Raw genomic sequence first — 18,450 nt, 5'->3', positions numbered from 1 at the left:
TACTTTAACGCAAAACTTATAGCAGGTGTTAAATGCATATTTATTAAGACTATATGGTACATGGAAATCCTCAAAGCTCATGAAATATTTGATATATATCGGATGAAGCAACCTCTTGAAAGATATAAAGTACCACAATATTCTTAATTAAGAGTTAACACTAAGAGTTTGAGTATTTTGAATTCAAATTTGATATTGTTGTAACATATTCTAACTACTAAATTAGTTGTTGATGCTCCTAAAGATTTCAATCATTTGAAAAGTGAAAAGCAGGTTAAATAGTGTGATAGACGATCATGTATGAAGACAGTGTTGCTTGTATTGCTCAAATCAGAGAAGGGGAGATATTAATCAGGGGGAGATATCAATTAGGGGGAGCATCCCAATTCTACTACATACAGGACACATGCGCGTTGTACTCTTTTTTCCTTCGACTAGGTTTTTGTCCCACTGGGTTTTTCCTAGTAAGGTTTTAACGAGGCAACATAAGTGCATCCAACATCATATCAATGATCAAGAAGAAGTTTCACTCTTTTTCCCTTCGCTTTGGTTTTGTCCCACTGGGTTTTCCAAGCAAGGTTTTTAATGAGGGAACTATGTCATTGTATGGTGGACATCCAAGGGGGAGTGTTGTAAATGCGTGAGTTGGTGGATGACCACCATACCTCTTAATATTCCACCGTTGGATTTTATGTAACCTATGCACTAAGTATTTGTAATTAGTGCTTGTAACCTATAGGTATATTGTAAATGATGGTATTCAATCTTCTATTTTGTAAGCCTATAAATAGGTGGTTCTACCAAAGATTAAGGACAGAATAATATGGTGAAGCTTTATCTTTAGCATATCACTTCTCTCTACATTTTCTCCATCTAGTTTTATAACATATATATATATATATATATATATATATATATATATAAACACAAGCAAAAAGTAAAACTAACTTAAATGGAACGGATGCAGAAATAAATAAATTTGATTTTCATATTCACTATTTTCAATTGAAAAGGAATATGATAAAATCATTAAAATAAGATTTTAATTAGAAGATAAAACCTCAAGCCAATTCAATGAAATGAGTTGAGTTCTTTTGGTTCACGAACTTTATGCTATGAGCATACAAAAACTCAAACTTGAGTTGAAATTTTAGCGAGTTTTATAACTTCTTTTCTCTACTGTCACTTATGCGTTGTTGGAAATAATTGAGGTTTTGAATGAGCTTAGAATTGAGTAAATCAGACACCGCCATATCATTTGGTGAATAAATTTGACATCGTGTTGTGTTACGAACACAACAATGTTCTGCATGGCATTTCCCAAATAGGAGGGAAGAATATTGTGGGTTTTTAAGGTCTTTAGACTACAGCCTTCCATGAATGTAGCTGTCTTTCAAATTATGCAGTGCTTCTCTGATTGAATCCTCATCCTGGCTGGAGTACTTCAAACATATCAGCCGCTGAGCAACATGGTACGCCATCTGGATCGGTTGGTATTGAAGGCAGTTTACTTCCATCCTCTTCACTTCCTAAACATTGAAATTTTAAATTTCTTAGTCACCGGTTCATGACGAAGGAACTTCCATTCAGAATACCAGAATCACTCTTACATTAATTCAGATCCATTGATAAAAAGAAGGCAAAAAAGTATAAGATAAATTATATGGATTTCAATGACATTGCATTGCAATGGGACTGAACCACTTCCTTTGTTTTTTGACATGGGGTAGCAAGAAATTCCTGGCCCTATTTCATCTTAAATCAGATTTTGAGGAAAAATACCAATATAAAAAGAAGACTCTATGTTTATGGCAATGCGAATATATAAGATAACTTTCAATTCTTGGTTACTCGAAATAATTCACCTTTTCTGTGATCCTGGATGTGATGTTTCTGGCCGTTTCAATTACTGAGCTTGGCAGTCCTGCCACTTCTGCTAATAGAAGGCCATAGTGCGGAACATGCCTCGCTCCGTCCTTCAGTTGAAACTACGCAAACAGACAAGACTTTCAGCCACCAAAAGTCACATAAAATCAAGATTAAAGTGAAGGGATCTTGGAAAAACTACCTTGAAATCTAGACGATTATTTTTAATGTCAACATCAAAGTGAAGTATTTTCACATTTGGATAGACGGTTACTAGTTCTGATAGGTTCTCCATATGAGTAGCAAATATAGTATACCTGAGAAAGATTGAGTAGGATGGTATGTTAGCTTCTGCAAATAAAATTTCATCACTAACTAGGCTTTGTATGACATCGTTCATAAGAAAAATCCTTGGAAAAATGTAAAAATAAAGCTATGGTAGTTGATAAGCACTGACAGAAAGGACCACAAAGACAATAAGTTCTTAACTACCAAAACCAGATAGAACTAAACAATAATATTATTTCTAAATGCGTCTCACTTCTGTACAGTCTTGTGGTATGCCTACTTATCTAGATGAATCATATGGCAGTACGTAAAAAATGATAAGTTAATTGGTTTCTTTTCTCCCATACATTCTTCCATTCTTTATGTATGCTTAAGAAGTTCGTCGCAGATTTTCACAACAATTGGAAGCATTTAGCTTCAATGCAAGTGATATATATGCAGCTTCAATTGTTTAATATAGTGAAAACCGTGTGCATCAATTTTTAAAGGACCACATTTTAAACTTTTCCATACTCAAAACTCATAAAATTTCATCTGAGGTAACCCACTGGAACCTTGGTAAATGGTAAATTGGAAAAGAGATTACGCTTTCAGTGATAACAAATGTTCGCAGCAGCTCCAAGCAATTGCAAATCCATCAGAAGAAGATGTAGCCCTCCCAAGTTCATCCATAACAATCAGACTCCTATGTCCAACATGGACCGAATATTATTGGATATTACTGTATATTCAAAGGGTTAAATAAATCTTGTGGTGTACTACCTCTGGGAGACATTTTGCATGATAAAAGCTGTTTCTTTCATTTCTGTCATGAACTGTTACAAATAATAAGAAAATTCCTTTCTAAATATTCCGTATTAAATAGAAATAAGGTGCATCACTAGAACATATGGGGGATCCATATTTCTGATATTGAAGTTCGAAAAATTTACCGTACTAGAGTTGGATTCAAGATTATCTACTGTACCCATCCTTGTAAATATACGATCAACAACCCTTAGAGTTGAGAAGCGAGCAGGAACATAACAACCGATCTGAGCAAGAATAACTATAAGACACACTTGTTGAAGGTAAGTACTCTTTCCACTCCTGGCAGAAACATTCCGTAGTTAAACTCAAGCAAACGATAACCTAATTGGTCACATTCTTTAAACATATATGAATATTCATCTTATGGTCAAATATATTTTTTCTATGGTCAAATATATAAATATCAGTCCAAAGCCCATAAAGGTCAAATATATTTTCCAACTGTTTCTTGGTAAAAATATGATTTTCATCTTCACTATTTAACCTGTCTTCTAACAACTAATAACTGGATGAAGCCGGCAAGACAATGCATGAGAAAACAACACTTCCATGTATTACTTGAAAAGAGAATTCCTTACATGTTTGGGCCTATGATAAGCACCATGTTTGACGCCTCTGATAAAAATATATTGTTGGGCTGCAAGGAAAACGAAAAAAGAAAATAGCTATAGTTTTTCTGCAGAATCTCAAGCAAATTCATGAGGAGGAGAGAGTAATCCAATTATAGAAAATAAAGCATTACGTACGACAAAGTCATTGTGTATGGTCTCTAGGATAGGGTGTCTTCCAGCATCAATTGCCATGGGGCCATTATCTATAAGTAAACATGATAGAATCAAGCATTTCCCCTATTGAACATCCAAATTCATGAGCGATAATTCCAGACAACAGCAACTTGCCTGTAAATTCTGGTCTGGTGTAACGATCAACTGGCTTTGTGGAAATGGCATGTGCAAATGAATTAACGATCATATCCAAAAGGCATAAGACCTCTGCAAGCAGTGTGAGTGCAGAAACATCCTCTCGTATGGCATCTACTAATTCTGCATATAAGATATCAAAATCAGTAATCTATGATGGTATCAGCACTGCAGCAGTTGAAACATATATAAGAAGATATCACAGGCTTCATGAACATAAAAGGTCATTATATATGTCTAAACATCATCGTCTGGTAAGCTTGAGTATTTGGTAAACGATGATGTTCAAAAAGTTCAGCAATAAGATCAAAAAGATCAAAATGAAGCCAACCGCACTAAGCTTATTGTTCTAAAGATCAATGCTTATATAAGTGCCATGAAGAAAGTTAACAAAAGTAATGATGTAGAACAAGTAAAAAGAACTCAGAAACAGAAGATGTGTAAGCTTATCAAGTTTAGCACAACCTTCCAGGCAAACTTCTGTCCGTATGTAGCATTCTGCAGCTGCAGACTTATTTCTAACGTTTAGCTGTAAATTTCATGCAATGGAGAAAGATAAATGTAATTTTTCCAGAATCTTCATTGAAGTTACAAAGATATAAAATGTTATTGATACTCGATAAAAATAGACACATGTACACAAAATTTTATAATGAAACCCGGATTAAAAAATGTTATTACAAGTTACAACAACTAATATTGCATTTTACTCTTATTTATGTTGAAGGCCTTGATTTTTGTTTCAAAAACGCCACAAGTAATTGACTCAGCAGAACAATGTTTGAGACTAACATCTTTTGACATGGAAAACTACAACACATAAATGTTGCAAAAATTAAGAAATAAAGGCATCAACAACACCTATATCTAAGATTGCTGATTGAGTTGGTCTCGTATGAATGATCCCTTTGATTAGCTAGGTTCCTTCAAGAGATGTATACCCTGAAACTACGCCTCCTAAAATTCACAGTTGTAACTGAAGATGATCTCTGTGAAACTGCTTAACCTAATTTGTTAGTCCAAAATAAAGATGGGAACTGAGTCCACCTTAGAATTGAAGTTCTTAGCAAAATCAATCAAATATATTGTTACCAATTTCATTCATCTGCCCTGAAATTGATATGCAAGTCTAAAAGACAAGCATAACTCAACTCATTGTAGTTGAAATGGCACCATTTTATGTTGTAACTAATCAAGGAAATGCCAACAGTTCACAGACAATAAAGGCAGTACAAATAGAACCTTAAAAGTAGTATTTTGCAATAAAAAATGGCGTGAATAATAGAACAATCATAACCTAGAGTAAGTAAATTTGGTATAAATAGAAAATTGGATCGTAGTACTCACAGAAGCAAGCTCCAAGGTTGAGCAGTGTAAATTGTTACCATGTTTCAATACCTATGTCCGAGAAGCATATGAGAATCAGAAATAACTGGTAAAGAGATGTTTAGTACTTTAGAGCAAGTTTTATTCTAAACCTGAATGAACTGACTAGGAAGCTTCCCTTGAATGTCCTTATGTGGAATGCTAAAGTAGAACCCTCTCCTATTGTTAAATGGGAGTTTCAAATTGGGCAACTTGAAATCTTCACGATACTTGTTAGCAAGATTATGTATAGCTGTTAATTCATCATTGAGAATATTAAATTGGCCCTTTATCTCAAATATAAGAAAACAAAAGACAAATAGAACATGAATAAAAGGGAAATGAAACAGAATTTGAACTGCATATGTAGTGAGAAAAAACCTTCACTAGTATCACAAAATGATCTCCGTGCAATATCCAAAAGTCCATCAATTCCAGCCTTGACAGCAAAACACTGCTGTGTGCGGGCTACAAAAGGAACCCGTGCATGAAGCACATCTTCATCAATCACCTCTCCAATCCTGAAAGAAATACAGCGTCTTGTGTAAATGAGTGATATCGTTCATACTTTATTTAGAAAACAAAGTCTATGGGATATTAAACACATCACACAACAAGTAAGAACCTACAGGAGTGCAAATTTCTATCATACCGAAACTATAATCACCAACAACGACTGCCTTAGCATCATACGTAATGGTATGGCAATAAGATAACTACTTTAGTGCTCAGGGTTGAATCTCAGAATTATGATAAACTTCATCAGGTAAGTTGGACCTGGCACTTGGGGTTGAACGACCCTATCTAATCTAATGGAAATAATATAACTACTATCTAATCTCATAGACCTGATGATCAACTTTGTTAGGTAATTTGGTTCCCAACACCTGAGTTTAAGTTCATATCTCTGTAAAATTGTACATAAGTGCTTCGGGTTGTACGCAAGACCATAATCATGGCACCAAAATCATATCAAGAGGTTAAGAATAAACTTTAAATTGGTTGTCGACATGAAATTATTCTTTCCCATTATCCGGATCAATTATACACTTCAAATGAGCATATTAATGCATGAAAATGTGTTGTTTCCAGTAAAATATGCTGCTTATGTAAGAGGAAAAATGCTAAAACAGATAATAAGACAAAGATTGGACAACAAAGGCAATATGTTATAATTAGTGGCAGACGTAAAGGGATTCTTTTTCCAGGAAAGAAGTGATGTAATTTCACATTGCAAAAAAAGGGACAAAGGTGAATGTTTTGGAATTTATAATGGATATATTTCTGTTGAGGTTCATTGCTCAGAGGATGTCTGGACTATTCTGGCCTCTGAATTCGACCCCATCAGGATAATAGAGCTCATTACACAAAACAGATTCCAATTTAAACTTCAAACCAGTTAGGGATGTCGGGAGAAACAAATTTACAGATGATCCACTGGAATCATCAAGCTTGGAAGCAAACCTCCTTCTAACGGCAGCATACTTCTCATTTTCACATACAGACTTGTAAACATTTGCAAGAAGAAAACACTTTGCATCTTTAAGAACCTGAGAATTTAACCAAGCATTGATACTTTTGAACATGTTTTGAGCACAGTAAATGTATTGGAAAGAAAAATAATGCTTGATATCAACATCTTTTGCTGTAAATTTTACCTTCGAGAGTAAAGGCAAGGCATCTAGAGCAGTTTTGAGGAGAATAATGCTTGAAACCAAGACCTGGCTTTTTCTAGCATAATCAACACCCATGACTTTGTTTGTTATTTTCCTTGGCTTGAAGCAGAAGTGACAAAGTACCCTATCTGCATGAGAGCATACATAACTTCAACTTGTTCATGATATGAACAGATGGACTAAATTTTCCTTTATTCTTCCCTCTTACCACTCTCTTTAGGAAATTTACTCAAAACCTGAGCCAGTCCAAAGAACAGCTGTTCATTGCTCATGAGCTCATCCTAAAAACAAATATTAAGGAGACTGAGGATCATAAACAATGTAGCTGCAAAATGCACTTTCCAGTTCAGTAACTTCAAAATTCAGCACCTTATGTGTATTTCAAAAGGAAACAAAGTAGACACAAAGTGCATTTGCATGTCAGTTCCAAAAGTACCATTCTTATATAATCATTGTATTCTTGCTTTTTATATCTATAACCATGCAAAAAATATCCACAGATGGTCTATGCCAAACCCAACTTTTCAATTCATATAACATGATCCCTTTTCATTTTACTTTAAATTCGACACAGAGAAATGAAGGTTCACAGATTCAAAAGTATTTTAAATGGATTACATAGCTCCAAAAGAGATATTTGAGAATAAATAACACTGACCAGGCAATCAAGACGGGCATTTATAGTTTCAATATCTTTTAAAGGCTGCAATAGATTGGCACGAAGAAGTCTAGACCTGAAGTCATAAATTGCTCCACATCAGATTTAAGTGACAAGAAATTATAAAGGAGAGATTGACCACCACTAAGAAGCATAAAGTACAAAGTTTAGAAGAGAAATTGCAACTATAAAAATATACAAAGTACTGATCAATCCGGTGAACAACCACACATACCCTCCAACAGTTTTTGTTGTCTTGAGCATGTTCAATAAACTTCTTTTCTTGTTGCTTGTTCCCCAAAGTGTCGAATGAAGTGGCTCAATGATTTCCAAATTTTGAACACTGCCAACAAATTTCAACTACAAAAGTCATTACCAAAGATTCTAAAAATAAAAATGCATTTAACCCATCACATTTTTATTTAAAATACTTCATAATTTCTCCTAATATCACAAAAACATGATCTATTTGATACATAAAAGGGAGCTAAGCTCGAGATAAAATCACAGGAACGGAAGAGTACCTAGTAGCGTCAATATTCATATGGGCAAATGATCCATTAAAAGTGACCTGGAGAGGCATAAATGCAATGAAGTAAATGTTTATTTCCTCATAAAGACAAAACAGGGTTGGATGGCAGTACAGACTGATGGGAGTTCTTAGCGTGAATAGAAAGGTGAACTAAAACAAATTGTTGTTGCTCTGTCTCTCCATGGAGACAGCTGATTTATATTTTTCTTTATGAGACAGGATATTATTGATATAGAAACGCCTACTTTCTTCTGTTTTTATTTTACAGATCATGAAGGAACGTGCATTATTTAACTCATACCAAAAGTGAGTGGTTTGTAATGATGACCCCTTTCTCTGCTTCTATCCTGTGCATCATGCATTAGATCCATTACTTTAAAAAAAAGGCAAGGGCAATAGATGCTAGAACGGTGAAACTTGCATGTTGGTAACAAATTCAAAAGGAAACTGAAAAGGTGAAAAGAGCACATTTAACATGGAATGCTCTATCTAGAATAAGAGCAAATGACATCAGGTGAAAAATATATATATATATATATATGTCATATTCTTTAATTTTTTACTTAAAGAAAACTCTTAAACCCCAAATTCCAAATATGCTGAACTTCCTATTTCATAATAAAAACAAATAGCCTAGGGTTTGCAACATCATAACGTTAGAAAGCTCAAGTTCTGAAAGTACCACTTAATTGTAGCTGCTGCCGCAGCCAGGCAGAGGTAATACTGCTTGTAAGAAGTATCCAATCCTAGTGCAGAAGGTTCCTTTGCTGCTAGATTTTTAATCAGCACGGCACCCTGGAACCCAACAATGGCATTCTAAGCTGTGGGCTTCAAGAGTCAACCACCCATTTCGATGCAAATATTAGAGGATAAGGAATCTCTAACTTAACCTTAGTGTCATCGAAGCAACCACGGGCCATTACAACCTGCAGAATGAGCACAGTAATTTAGTTTATTAAACAAGTGAATATCGTATATGAGATAATCTCATAGGCATCCAGTAGTCTGTTACACCAAGAAACAACAAAGTGAGAGAGAGCAGTTGATCTTTAAAAATTAAGGAACCTGACCTTCTTGACTGTAGCATAAAATCTGTCAGCCAATTCTGAAACTCCAACCATACCATCAGGTGCCAGCTTGTTCGGTGAAACAATAATCACCATAGGATCATAGAATTGCAGCAAAGTTTTTGTATTCTGATATGAGCTGCTAGTTTCAATATATTGAGAAAGATGGAGAGAAGCCAACCTTAAATCAAAGGCTGCAACTCCCACCTGTCAGGATACTTTGGGTCAGCTAGGTATTCTAAATTAGTTGATCTCTATGTAACAAAAAATAAAAAAAATTAGTTCATCTCCACAAGATAACCTTCAGCTCATCAGCTGGAAGGAACCATAATCAAAAACAATTTTTTTTTTCTGATTTTGGGTGCAATGTCACAAACCAATTTCTTCAATCCAATTATAAACTTAAAATCAAGAAAAAGATGTGGGAACGATGCCAGTTATAATGAGTCTGAAAACTATAGTCTATAAGGAAACGTTCAAGGTAGGTTTACCATATTTGGTTCAGCCATAGGATTTTTTTTTCTTTTCTTTATGTAAAATAATTATATACAATTTTCCTATACAAAATATCCTCATTTTACCAGCAATCTCAAGCCTTGTAGGCGCAGACCTAGGCCTTCATTAAACATGACTAATATTCCTTTTCTTTTTCTGATCACATGACTAATCTTCATTGATGATATTCACTGTATCACACCTTCACAAAATTGCTTAACGCATTTATTCAAATAAAAAAAGTTCCAGGATGTAAAACAGTTTTTAAGTAGTTCAACATTTATCACCACTACAAATCTACAAGTTCCTACACAGAGAGAGAGAGAGAGAGAGAGAGAGAGAGAGAGAGAGAGAGAGAGAGAGAGAGAGAGAGAGAAGTAAAAGCAGGACCAGTCCGAGTTCAGCTAAAACATAACCAAGAATTGAAAATCCAAGCGCTAAATTCGACTCCTACGTTTTTTAAATTCAATTTCCGGATTGATAAAGCCAAAACATCTTTCTCGGTGCCAGATACTGAGGTACTTAATATGTTATCTTCCATTTTCTCTTTCTTTCCTGCACTTTCTAGGAAAACCAAACAATCAAAGAAAAGAAGCGGTTAAGTGTGAGATGGAAGACCGTACCTCCTTAGCTCTGTTCTCGATGAGGCCGATAACGAAGCTCGATCTCTCTCCTGCGTCGTCTTCCATTTGCTCTCTACACTCTTCTGCTTCAACGAATTTTGTATTGCGCGCCAGCGCCAGAGTGCTATTTATATACGAGTGACTGTCACTCGGAACACGTGCCACGTCTGCACTGGGTTTGCGAGGGTAACGGCCAATGAGGGTGCACGTGATGAAATTTAATGATAATTTTTTATTATTTTGAATTCACCACAAACCAATGGAGTGTCAGTGGGATTCGACTAGGCTTTTGGTGTGCTTTTAAGTGGTCCTGAATTCAAGCCCCATGATACCTGTGTGTATGAGTTTCTCCATTTCCTTTCTTTGGCCAAAATTAAAATGAGCACAAACTTTTTTTTCATACAAGCAATATTGGGAGAAGAAATCGAACCTAGTAACTCGAGTACAGATAAATGTAACTGAATTCGTTTTACCACTTTACATAGCCATGTAGCATAAACAGTTTCATACAAACAAGAAATTCATGTTAGGACCGTGTTAATTTTAGTTAGTTCCAAATTTGCATTACTCAATGTACACTTACAATTAATTTTAGTTACTTCCAAATGTCGACATCTTAATTTTTGTTTTTAAATGAAGTGATGATTGATGAATGCATATAAAATGGAAGTGGAGATTTCACAAAATTAACGACAAGGAAATCAGTCAAAGCTATTTGATGGAATTTTATTAATAGATGAACGAAACATTAATTTTCATATGCTTCAAATAGGGAAAGGAGAAACTGTTACAAGAGTTTCCCCCCAACCCACAAAAGCAACATCAGGGATTCAAGACCTATACTTTTTTTGGACAAAGATTCAAGAACTATACAGAAACTTCACAATTCCACTAACTCATGACTTCTTCAATCGTCACAAATCGGCCCTTCTCGATGGAAAGCTGTGCTGCAACTCCAATGGCAACCGAAACTAATCCATCATGCAAATCTACAGCAGGCGCTTTTGCTTTAGCCCTTATTGCAGATAAGAAGTGCAGGTGTTCCAAATAGCTTGATCCATGATGCAGCCCATCATATCTGAAACATAAGTTGATTCAGAATCACATTAAAGGGGTAGGCATTTGTGAGAAATTTCCCACAGATTTGAACAATGCCCAAGGGGCAGTTCAAAATATGAACAGTTGAAACTAAGAGGAAAAAAGAAACCCACTTTATTTGATCATTCTCAGCTTTTAAAGTCTGGACACCATCTCTCCCTTCCACTCGAGTGCCATGACGAACAATACTCTCAGGAACAAAGGCCTCCCCCTGTTAAAAGTTTGTTAGTTGAATAAAAATGACAGGAAAAGTCACCTGCAAGCATAACCTAAACGACACCTGTGTTCAGTAGAGGTCAGGGAAATTGCAATCTAATGATTGTACTGCAAAGAGACAATGGTGGGATGTCACATTGGTTCATTACCAATAGTGGTCAGCAGTAAGGGCCTTAATCTAATAGGAGGGCATCATTTTGTGTGTGTGTGAGAGAGAGAGATAGAGACAGAGAGCTACCTTTCCTATGTCACCAACAACAGATATTTCTTGTTCATTTTTAGTCCCTTCAGCAAACATACAAAGGTCAAGCATCCCGCGAGAACCATTGTCAAATTCGACAATAACATATGCATTGTCAATTATGTCTGGAACCTAAGCAAAACAAAAGAAAAAGACAAATGTAATGAATAGCCTAGTGCTCCAAAGAATAGAACAATTCAAAATGTTTTTGCTTTTAACTTTCACAAACATAGTCCTCCTCTTTGAAATTGAGTAAGCTTAAAAAGTCCATTTTTCAGGCATGACAATGGTCTCTTAGTCAAAGACTGGACTGCTCTATTTGAATAAAACCATTGCCCTAACTAGTGAACCTTACTGCATAACTAACTAAAAGCACGTTTGGTTTGAATTTCTCTCTATGAGTTTTTAATTCTGAAAGCAATCTAATCCTTCTAAAACAAAAGCCAATAGTTGAAATTGTGTTTGGCACATCAGGTCAATACATACTTCTTTTGACCTTGAAAGTGAATATTTCAAATCTCAGTCAAAGTTAAATTACCTTTCCATCATATATTTCATCTTTGTGGTTAACATCAATCGCTCCAGAAGCCATCACACGAACAGGGTTAGCACCAGCAAACAGCCTCATCAGATCAAAGAAGTGGCAGCACTTTTCTACCAGAGTCCCTCCAGAGTTAATGTTGAACCGGTTCCAATTGTTGACCTATTACAAGCATGGTTCCATAAGATGAACTACAACAGGATGAATATTGAAAATTCACTTGCATTACATACCTTAACCAAGAAAGGAAAACGATGTTCACGGATTGCCACCATTTTGACCTGTCCAAGGCTTCCGCCCTTCACTATTTCTATCAGTTTAGCAACAGGTGGCATGTATCTATACTCCAGTCCAACTTGAACCAGAATATCCTGCCTCTTTCTGGCAGCATTTACAACCTAATTCCACACACACTATATGATGCAGATCAATCACTTATTTATGGACAAAAAAAAAAACCCTCCCCAAAGGAAAAAGAAAATAGTGACATATGCTGTAAAATGCATGAGATAAAGCATTAACACATTTCGTGACATCTGTGTATATTCACCAATATGTACATGTGCATCTGTGTGTGTGTTTGTGTAAGCACTGAATATTAAGATGAACACAAAAGAAACGATGTTCATACTTCAAAGGATGCTTGCATTGGGTTGGACACCAACTCACAGAAAAAAGAACTAATCCATTTCTGTACACATTGTCTTGACTTTTCTTGTCAATGCATTCTTCCTGCTACTTAGGAGCAGTTCATCTTCATTTAATCATTGAGTGATAAAATAACAACTCTAGAAACTTGACTTGCAGCTCAATAAGAAACGATCACTCATTATTTATTGAACATAGCAAGATAGAACCAGACTGGGTCAGACATCAGACATCATACTGTCAAATATTATGTGTTCTAGATCAGATAACACAATAGATGTCAAGATGCGGCTAAATCCCGCACGATTGAACATAGAAAGCTACTACAATGTGGAAAATATGCTCTAAATCAAATAACAACTAGATGTCACACTAAGTAAGACACGGATAAATCTAGCACTAATCTACAACAACGTAGAACAATATGAATCCCTCAGAAATATTCTCAGCTGATATTTGAGTTTCATTATAACTTTAACACATTCATTCCCTACACTGTGTCAAAAGTCCATGCCCCAATTTAGTCACAGTTAACAAGAAATAAAGGCTCAAAAACTATCATTCGAATCAGTTCAATTTCTTAAAGTAGTGCATTAGGGAGAGATTATGTTCAAAGGCACTATTTCGACTTTATGTATCAAAGGTAATGCAATGGGTTATATCTAAAAAAGATGAAATGCAAGTAGAATCAACAGTACTTCTGATCGACGGACCTCTTTGCAGTGAGCTACTGTTGTACACAATGGCTTCTCCACTAGTACATGGTGGGGTTTGGGGTGGTTGATGATATCCATCAGAATTTGATAATGGGTCATATTTGGAGATGACACAACCACTACATCACAGAGCAGGCTGTCCAATAGTTCCTTGTGTGCTGAAAAAACCTTTAAAACCCTTCAAGTCATAAACCTTATTTCTGAGATATCACTTGATAAAATAGATCACAAACATGGAAAACAAATTAGGGAATTGAAGTCTGATCATTGCCCATTGGAATTTCGACCTTTTAAAACCGTCTGATTAGTAGCAAGGAAAAAAGAAATCTATAAACCCTTTGATTATCAATAATCTTCTAAGCATCACTGTGTTCAATTTACAGTAAGGTTTTGGAGGTGAACCATATTGGCACCATATCAAACAGTTAAGAGACTACAGCAGAGTCCATACCTTTATAGGCCAATTAAAAGACTGTGCCAAATCAAGAGCAAGCTTTTGGGAAGGAACATGGGGGTCAGCTATGGCTACCACCGCCACGCCTTCGGTGCGAAGATGGTGCAAGTTGATGAGGTGCTCTCTGCCCATCATGCCCACCCCTACAATCCCATACTTGACTATATTTGAAGCAGCCATGGGTGAAATTTGGAGCTTGGATTTGTGTTTTCTTCTACTCTTTTCACTCGCTAGCTACTGTGTTGGTTTTGTTGGGTCTTCAAATTGGTTTAGATAAAATGGTTGGTTGTTGGATTTTATTGGATTGGCTTGGCTGTTATCAGATATCCAAGTCAATCTTCTTCTACCAGTCTGACGGAACGACAAGAAAAAGGACGTTAATATTTTAAGTTGTCCCATATTTTAAGTTCTTAGTATGCTAACAATATATAAGTAAATTTAGGTTTTAGTCATAAATTTTTTCTTACTTTTGAAAAAAGTCAAAACTTTTTAAAAAATGATAGAAAAACCTCTTATCTTTTTTTTAAATACCCACGATGAATGACCAAGATTATAGAAGTCTTCAATCCGTCTTTAACATATAAGTTTGATGGAGCCAAATTTATGAGTGTAAATTACTCAAACTAATCTAATTTAGAAGGAAAGAAACTCGAACTTGGTGCAAAAAGACTTGAATTCTAAGATACTGTTAAACTTGTGGACGGTATATGTGAACTTTTTCTGTTTCATGAATGTTAACATTTGGTCATTTATTTTTTTTATTATAGTTTTTACCACAAATGGTTCACAAACTTTTTAAAAGTCTTTATTTGAGTCCTTTTAACTTTCAAATCAATCAATTTAGTCCTTAATGCTTTGCTCAACACATCAATTTGATCCTCTTATCGCATTTCGTCAAAATATTCGTTAAAATTGGTCACGTGATCAACTTTAAAGTGGTATTTTCATCAAAACACAATCTATCCACCCATGACAAAAGTTAACGAATGTTTTGTCAGAAGAATTTAGAAGTCACACACTGAGATGTGACAAAATTTAACAAATGTTTTGTCAGAAGAATGCGATGTGTATACCAAAAGATGAAGGAACATGTAAAAACTCAAAATTTTATTTGGTTATGTAGAGAGAGAGTTTTGATGTACAATTGATGTATTTTTCAAGAGAAGAAATAGCGGTATCAGACTTTTGTAAAGTCAATCCGGAAACATCATATCCTTTTGTTTTTGTTTTGTCTTTGATTCAAATATTTTTTCTTTCAAAATACCACAACAAGAACAAACAAACGCCCTGAGGAAAACGATAATCAAAGGCCAAAAAAAAAAAGAAAAGGCCTTGTATTAAACTCCAAAAAACAAAAATCAAACAGTACGAAAAATTAAAGATCTTTTCGTTTTCTTTTTTCTTCGATTATTCTATTGAGATCGAACAATCAAACCACCGCAGAAGAACAGGGGGAGAGAGAGCTCTTCAGAAGCTTCTTCGCCGACGATACACCAATCCTCCTCCCTTTGGTTCCATTCAATTCCTTTACAAACCGATCATTGAACAGATGCTTCGAATCAAATTAGGTTGCGAGATTCAATCCTCCGCCGATCGTCGCAATTCGAATAAAATTTCACAGATCTCAGTGAAATTAGAAAATGCACTCTGCTTTTGTCTTCGCACCGATCCTTACAAATAGACTGAGAGAATCAGAAAACCCTAGGCTGAGGAACCGATTCTGATGAGCGAATGGATGGTACAATTGCTCCAAAATTTCCGATTGGTTTGCCGTACGTATATAGCACCGAGGAAAATTCACGAATTCCGAGAGCTTCTGACACGCCAAAACGGAGAAAACCCAAATCTTTCAGAGAAACCGCTTGAAATTTGTGAAACTGGTGATGGTTTTCAAGCACTAGGACGTCTGTGTAGGCTGATAATCATTACAAACAGCCAGGCTGCTAGGGTTTGGCTCAGAGAAATTTGAGAGAGAGTGAGAGAGAGAGCTCTGAGCGTTGGGTTTTGTTTTGCTTTTTTCCAATTTCCTTTTGTTTTTGTTTTGTCTTTGAAAGGGTTGAGGGTCGTTTAACGACTTTCGTTTCGTTTGTGGATAATCCTTGTGGGGCCAACCCAACAACGACTCGTCGCACACTCAATATGCATTTTTTTTTTAACTTTAAAATTTAAACCATAAAATCCTTACCGTTGAAAGGCTTTGACTCTAAATAAAAATGTTGACCGTAGAAAAACTTCGGGCACATGTAAAATAGAACAGCTTCAATTACGAAAACTCCTTTTCCTTACAGGACTGGGAAAGATTTAGGCTATCCTTATAGGACTGGGAAAGATTTAGGCTATCCTTATAGTATTTTCTACCTTGAGTGAGTGAGCAAGCCAGTAGGAAATCAATTAGGTTTTGCTTCTGGGCAAACGTCAATTTCAATATTTGACGAAAGCTCTTGAGTTTCCATTAACAAAGAGAGAGTTTTGTTGTTTTCTTGAGATAGTTTGAATGGAGAATTATTGCTTCCTTAAGCCGCTCGGTGAAGGAAGTTTTGGGTTTGTATGGAAGGCTTCGCACAAGGTGACTGGTGAGATTGTTGCAATTAAGCAACTGAAGAATGAGGTATCGAGGTTGACTTCATGGGAGGAGTTTCTCCAAATGGCGGAAGTTGAGTCTCTGTCTCAGTTGAAGAACCACCCGAATATTGTCAATTTGAAACAAGCTTTCGTGGGATTTGATGGCACTGCTTCCCTTGTCTTTGAATTCATGGAGGGCAACTTATTGCAATTTATGCAACTGCACAAGAAGAGATTCAATGAGGCAGAAATCAGGAATGTGTGTCATCAAATTCTTCTTGGGCTAGATCACATGCATAAGAATGGGTGGTGCCACCGTGACCTCAAACCGGAAAACTTGTTGGTGAAGCAAGGTGTGGTCAAGATTGGGGATTTGGGTTCTGCTAAGAAGATTCAGCCGGGCATTCCTTTCAAAGATTATGTCACAACTCGCTGGTACAGAGCCCCGGAGGTGTTGCTCGGCTCACGCTTCTACGATTCCAAGGTTGATATGTGGGCTGTGGGTGTAATCTTGGCTGAGATGTTCAACCTCCGCCCTCTACTTCCCGGTAAAAATAAGGAGGAGCAGCTGTTTTGGATTTGTAGTGTGCTAGGCAGCCCAACCATGAAGTCATGGCCTGAAGGGCAAATTCTTGCAGGGCAGGTTGAGTATCAGTTTCCACAGTTTTCTGGGTTTGGTCTCTCATTTTGCATCCCATCTGCCAGTGAGTCTGCAATTCAGCTTATAACTTCCCTTCTTTCTTGGGATCCTGCTAAGAGGCCGACTGCTGCAGAGGCACTTAAGCATCCCTTTTTCGTCGGCTCCCACCGTATTCCACGTGCCATTCCTCATGCCATTCCCGAGAGACATCACCATATTTTTCCTGACATTGGTGGCATTTCTACAAACGTCTTAAAGACTAGGTAAAGTTTACGTTTTTTAAAAAGCAAACGTACAATACTCATATTATTTAGGTACATATGTATTTTACATGTTTAATATATATATATATATATATATTTTACAAAAATTTCAATAAGACACACAAAATTTAGGTATTATACACATAATTCTCACATATTATTGAATAAAAATAATATATATTAAAATATATAAATAATTTATATTAAAGTATAATATAGTGGTCGAACTTTTAAGTTGTAATGTGCCAAACTTTTGCCGAATAACCCGTTCCGTATTTTATTAACTATGAATGAATGAGAGTGACTAAGATTATTTCTTACTTGTTGTAACAAAAATGCAGGATGTGATTTTGTAATCTCTTTGCCAACCAGAACAACAGTTTCAAACAAAGATTTATGAGTGTAGCAGTAAGAGAGGTGGTAGTATTCTTCATGTAAAGTATTGTTTGAAAGTGAAGCAATTATCAAGAACACTCCAACTCAGCATGTAATTCTCTATGACAAATAATGTGCGCAGTAATAGAATTTAGTATTACTAGACAGAACGAGATCGATAAAAAGCAAACATTCCCACACAAAAATAAAAAAATAAAAAAATTGAACTCTCTAATTGATTTACTGTGAAGTTTCTCTCTATACCATATATGCTTTGGATGTTGAAATTAGCAAATTAATATCTATAAATAGTATAGCCGCAGGGCTATACTGGGTTTTAATAATTTTTTTTTAAAAAAAGAATAGTACCGCCGTGTGGCTATACCCAGATTTTTA

The 18,450-nt window shown here is 35.8% G+C and overlaps 3 protein-coding genes across 4 annotated transcripts; 1 reads left to right on the top strand and 2 right to left on the bottom strand.

The window, feature by feature from the left end:
• On the bottom strand, nucleotides 1,231-10,378 carry LOC18777330 (DNA mismatch repair protein MSH4). The gene is made up of 24 exons (XM_007210840.2): nucleotides 10,301-10,378; nucleotides 9,186-9,389; nucleotides 9,006-9,041; nucleotides 8,798-8,910; nucleotides 8,417-8,462; nucleotides 8,108-8,154; nucleotides 7,819-7,926; nucleotides 7,584-7,659; nucleotides 7,134-7,206; nucleotides 6,908-7,053; nucleotides 6,714-6,799; nucleotides 5,631-5,770; nucleotides 5,363-5,502; nucleotides 5,232-5,282; nucleotides 4,350-4,413; nucleotides 3,864-4,007; nucleotides 3,711-3,778; nucleotides 3,543-3,601; nucleotides 3,087-3,243; nucleotides 2,917-2,969; nucleotides 2,741-2,839; nucleotides 2,069-2,183; nucleotides 1,866-1,988; nucleotides 1,231-1,529 (listed from the first exon to the last, which is right to left on the bottom strand). Exons 1-24 carry the CDS (start codon nucleotides 10,364-10,366, stop codon nucleotides 1,365-1,367), a joined length of 2,379 nt encoding a protein of 792 aa, XP_007210902.1. The 5' UTR covers nucleotides 10,367-10,378; the 3' UTR covers nucleotides 1,231-1,364.
• On the bottom strand, nucleotides 11,002-14,551 carry LOC18776864 (inositol 2-dehydrogenase/D-chiro-inositol 3-dehydrogenase). Of its 2 annotated transcripts, XM_007210453.2 has the most exons (7): nucleotides 14,212-14,547; nucleotides 13,758-13,928; nucleotides 12,630-12,794; nucleotides 12,394-12,558; nucleotides 11,853-11,987; nucleotides 11,512-11,609; nucleotides 11,002-11,378 (listed from the first exon to the last, which is right to left on the bottom strand). In XM_007210453.2, exons 1-7 carry the CDS (start codon nucleotides 14,392-14,394, stop codon nucleotides 11,192-11,194), a joined length of 1,104 nt encoding a protein of 367 aa, XP_007210515.1. In that variant the 5' UTR covers nucleotides 14,395-14,547; the 3' UTR covers nucleotides 11,002-11,191. The 2 variants fall into 2 exon arrangements, with proteins under 2 accessions (XP_007210515.1, XP_020420226.1); XM_020564637.1 differs by lacking the exon at nucleotides 11,853-11,987 and having other exon boundaries at nucleotides 14,212-14,551.
• On the top strand, nucleotides 16,709-17,683 carry LOC18775869 (cyclin-dependent kinase F-4). Its single transcript, XM_007209979.1, has one exon. It carries the CDS (start codon nucleotides 16,709-16,711, stop codon nucleotides 17,681-17,683), a length of 975 nt encoding a protein of 324 aa, XP_007210041.1.

Source organism: Prunus persica, chromosome G5, assembly GCF_000346465.2.
Source record: "Prunus persica cultivar Lovell chromosome G5, Prunus_persica_NCBIv2, whole genome shotgun sequence".
Classification (NCBI taxonomy): domain Eukaryota; kingdom Viridiplantae; phylum Streptophyta; class Magnoliopsida; order Rosales; family Rosaceae; genus Prunus; species Prunus persica.
Note: the sequence above shows the minus strand (reverse complement) of the source record. Positions and strands in the feature narration are given on the sequence as shown.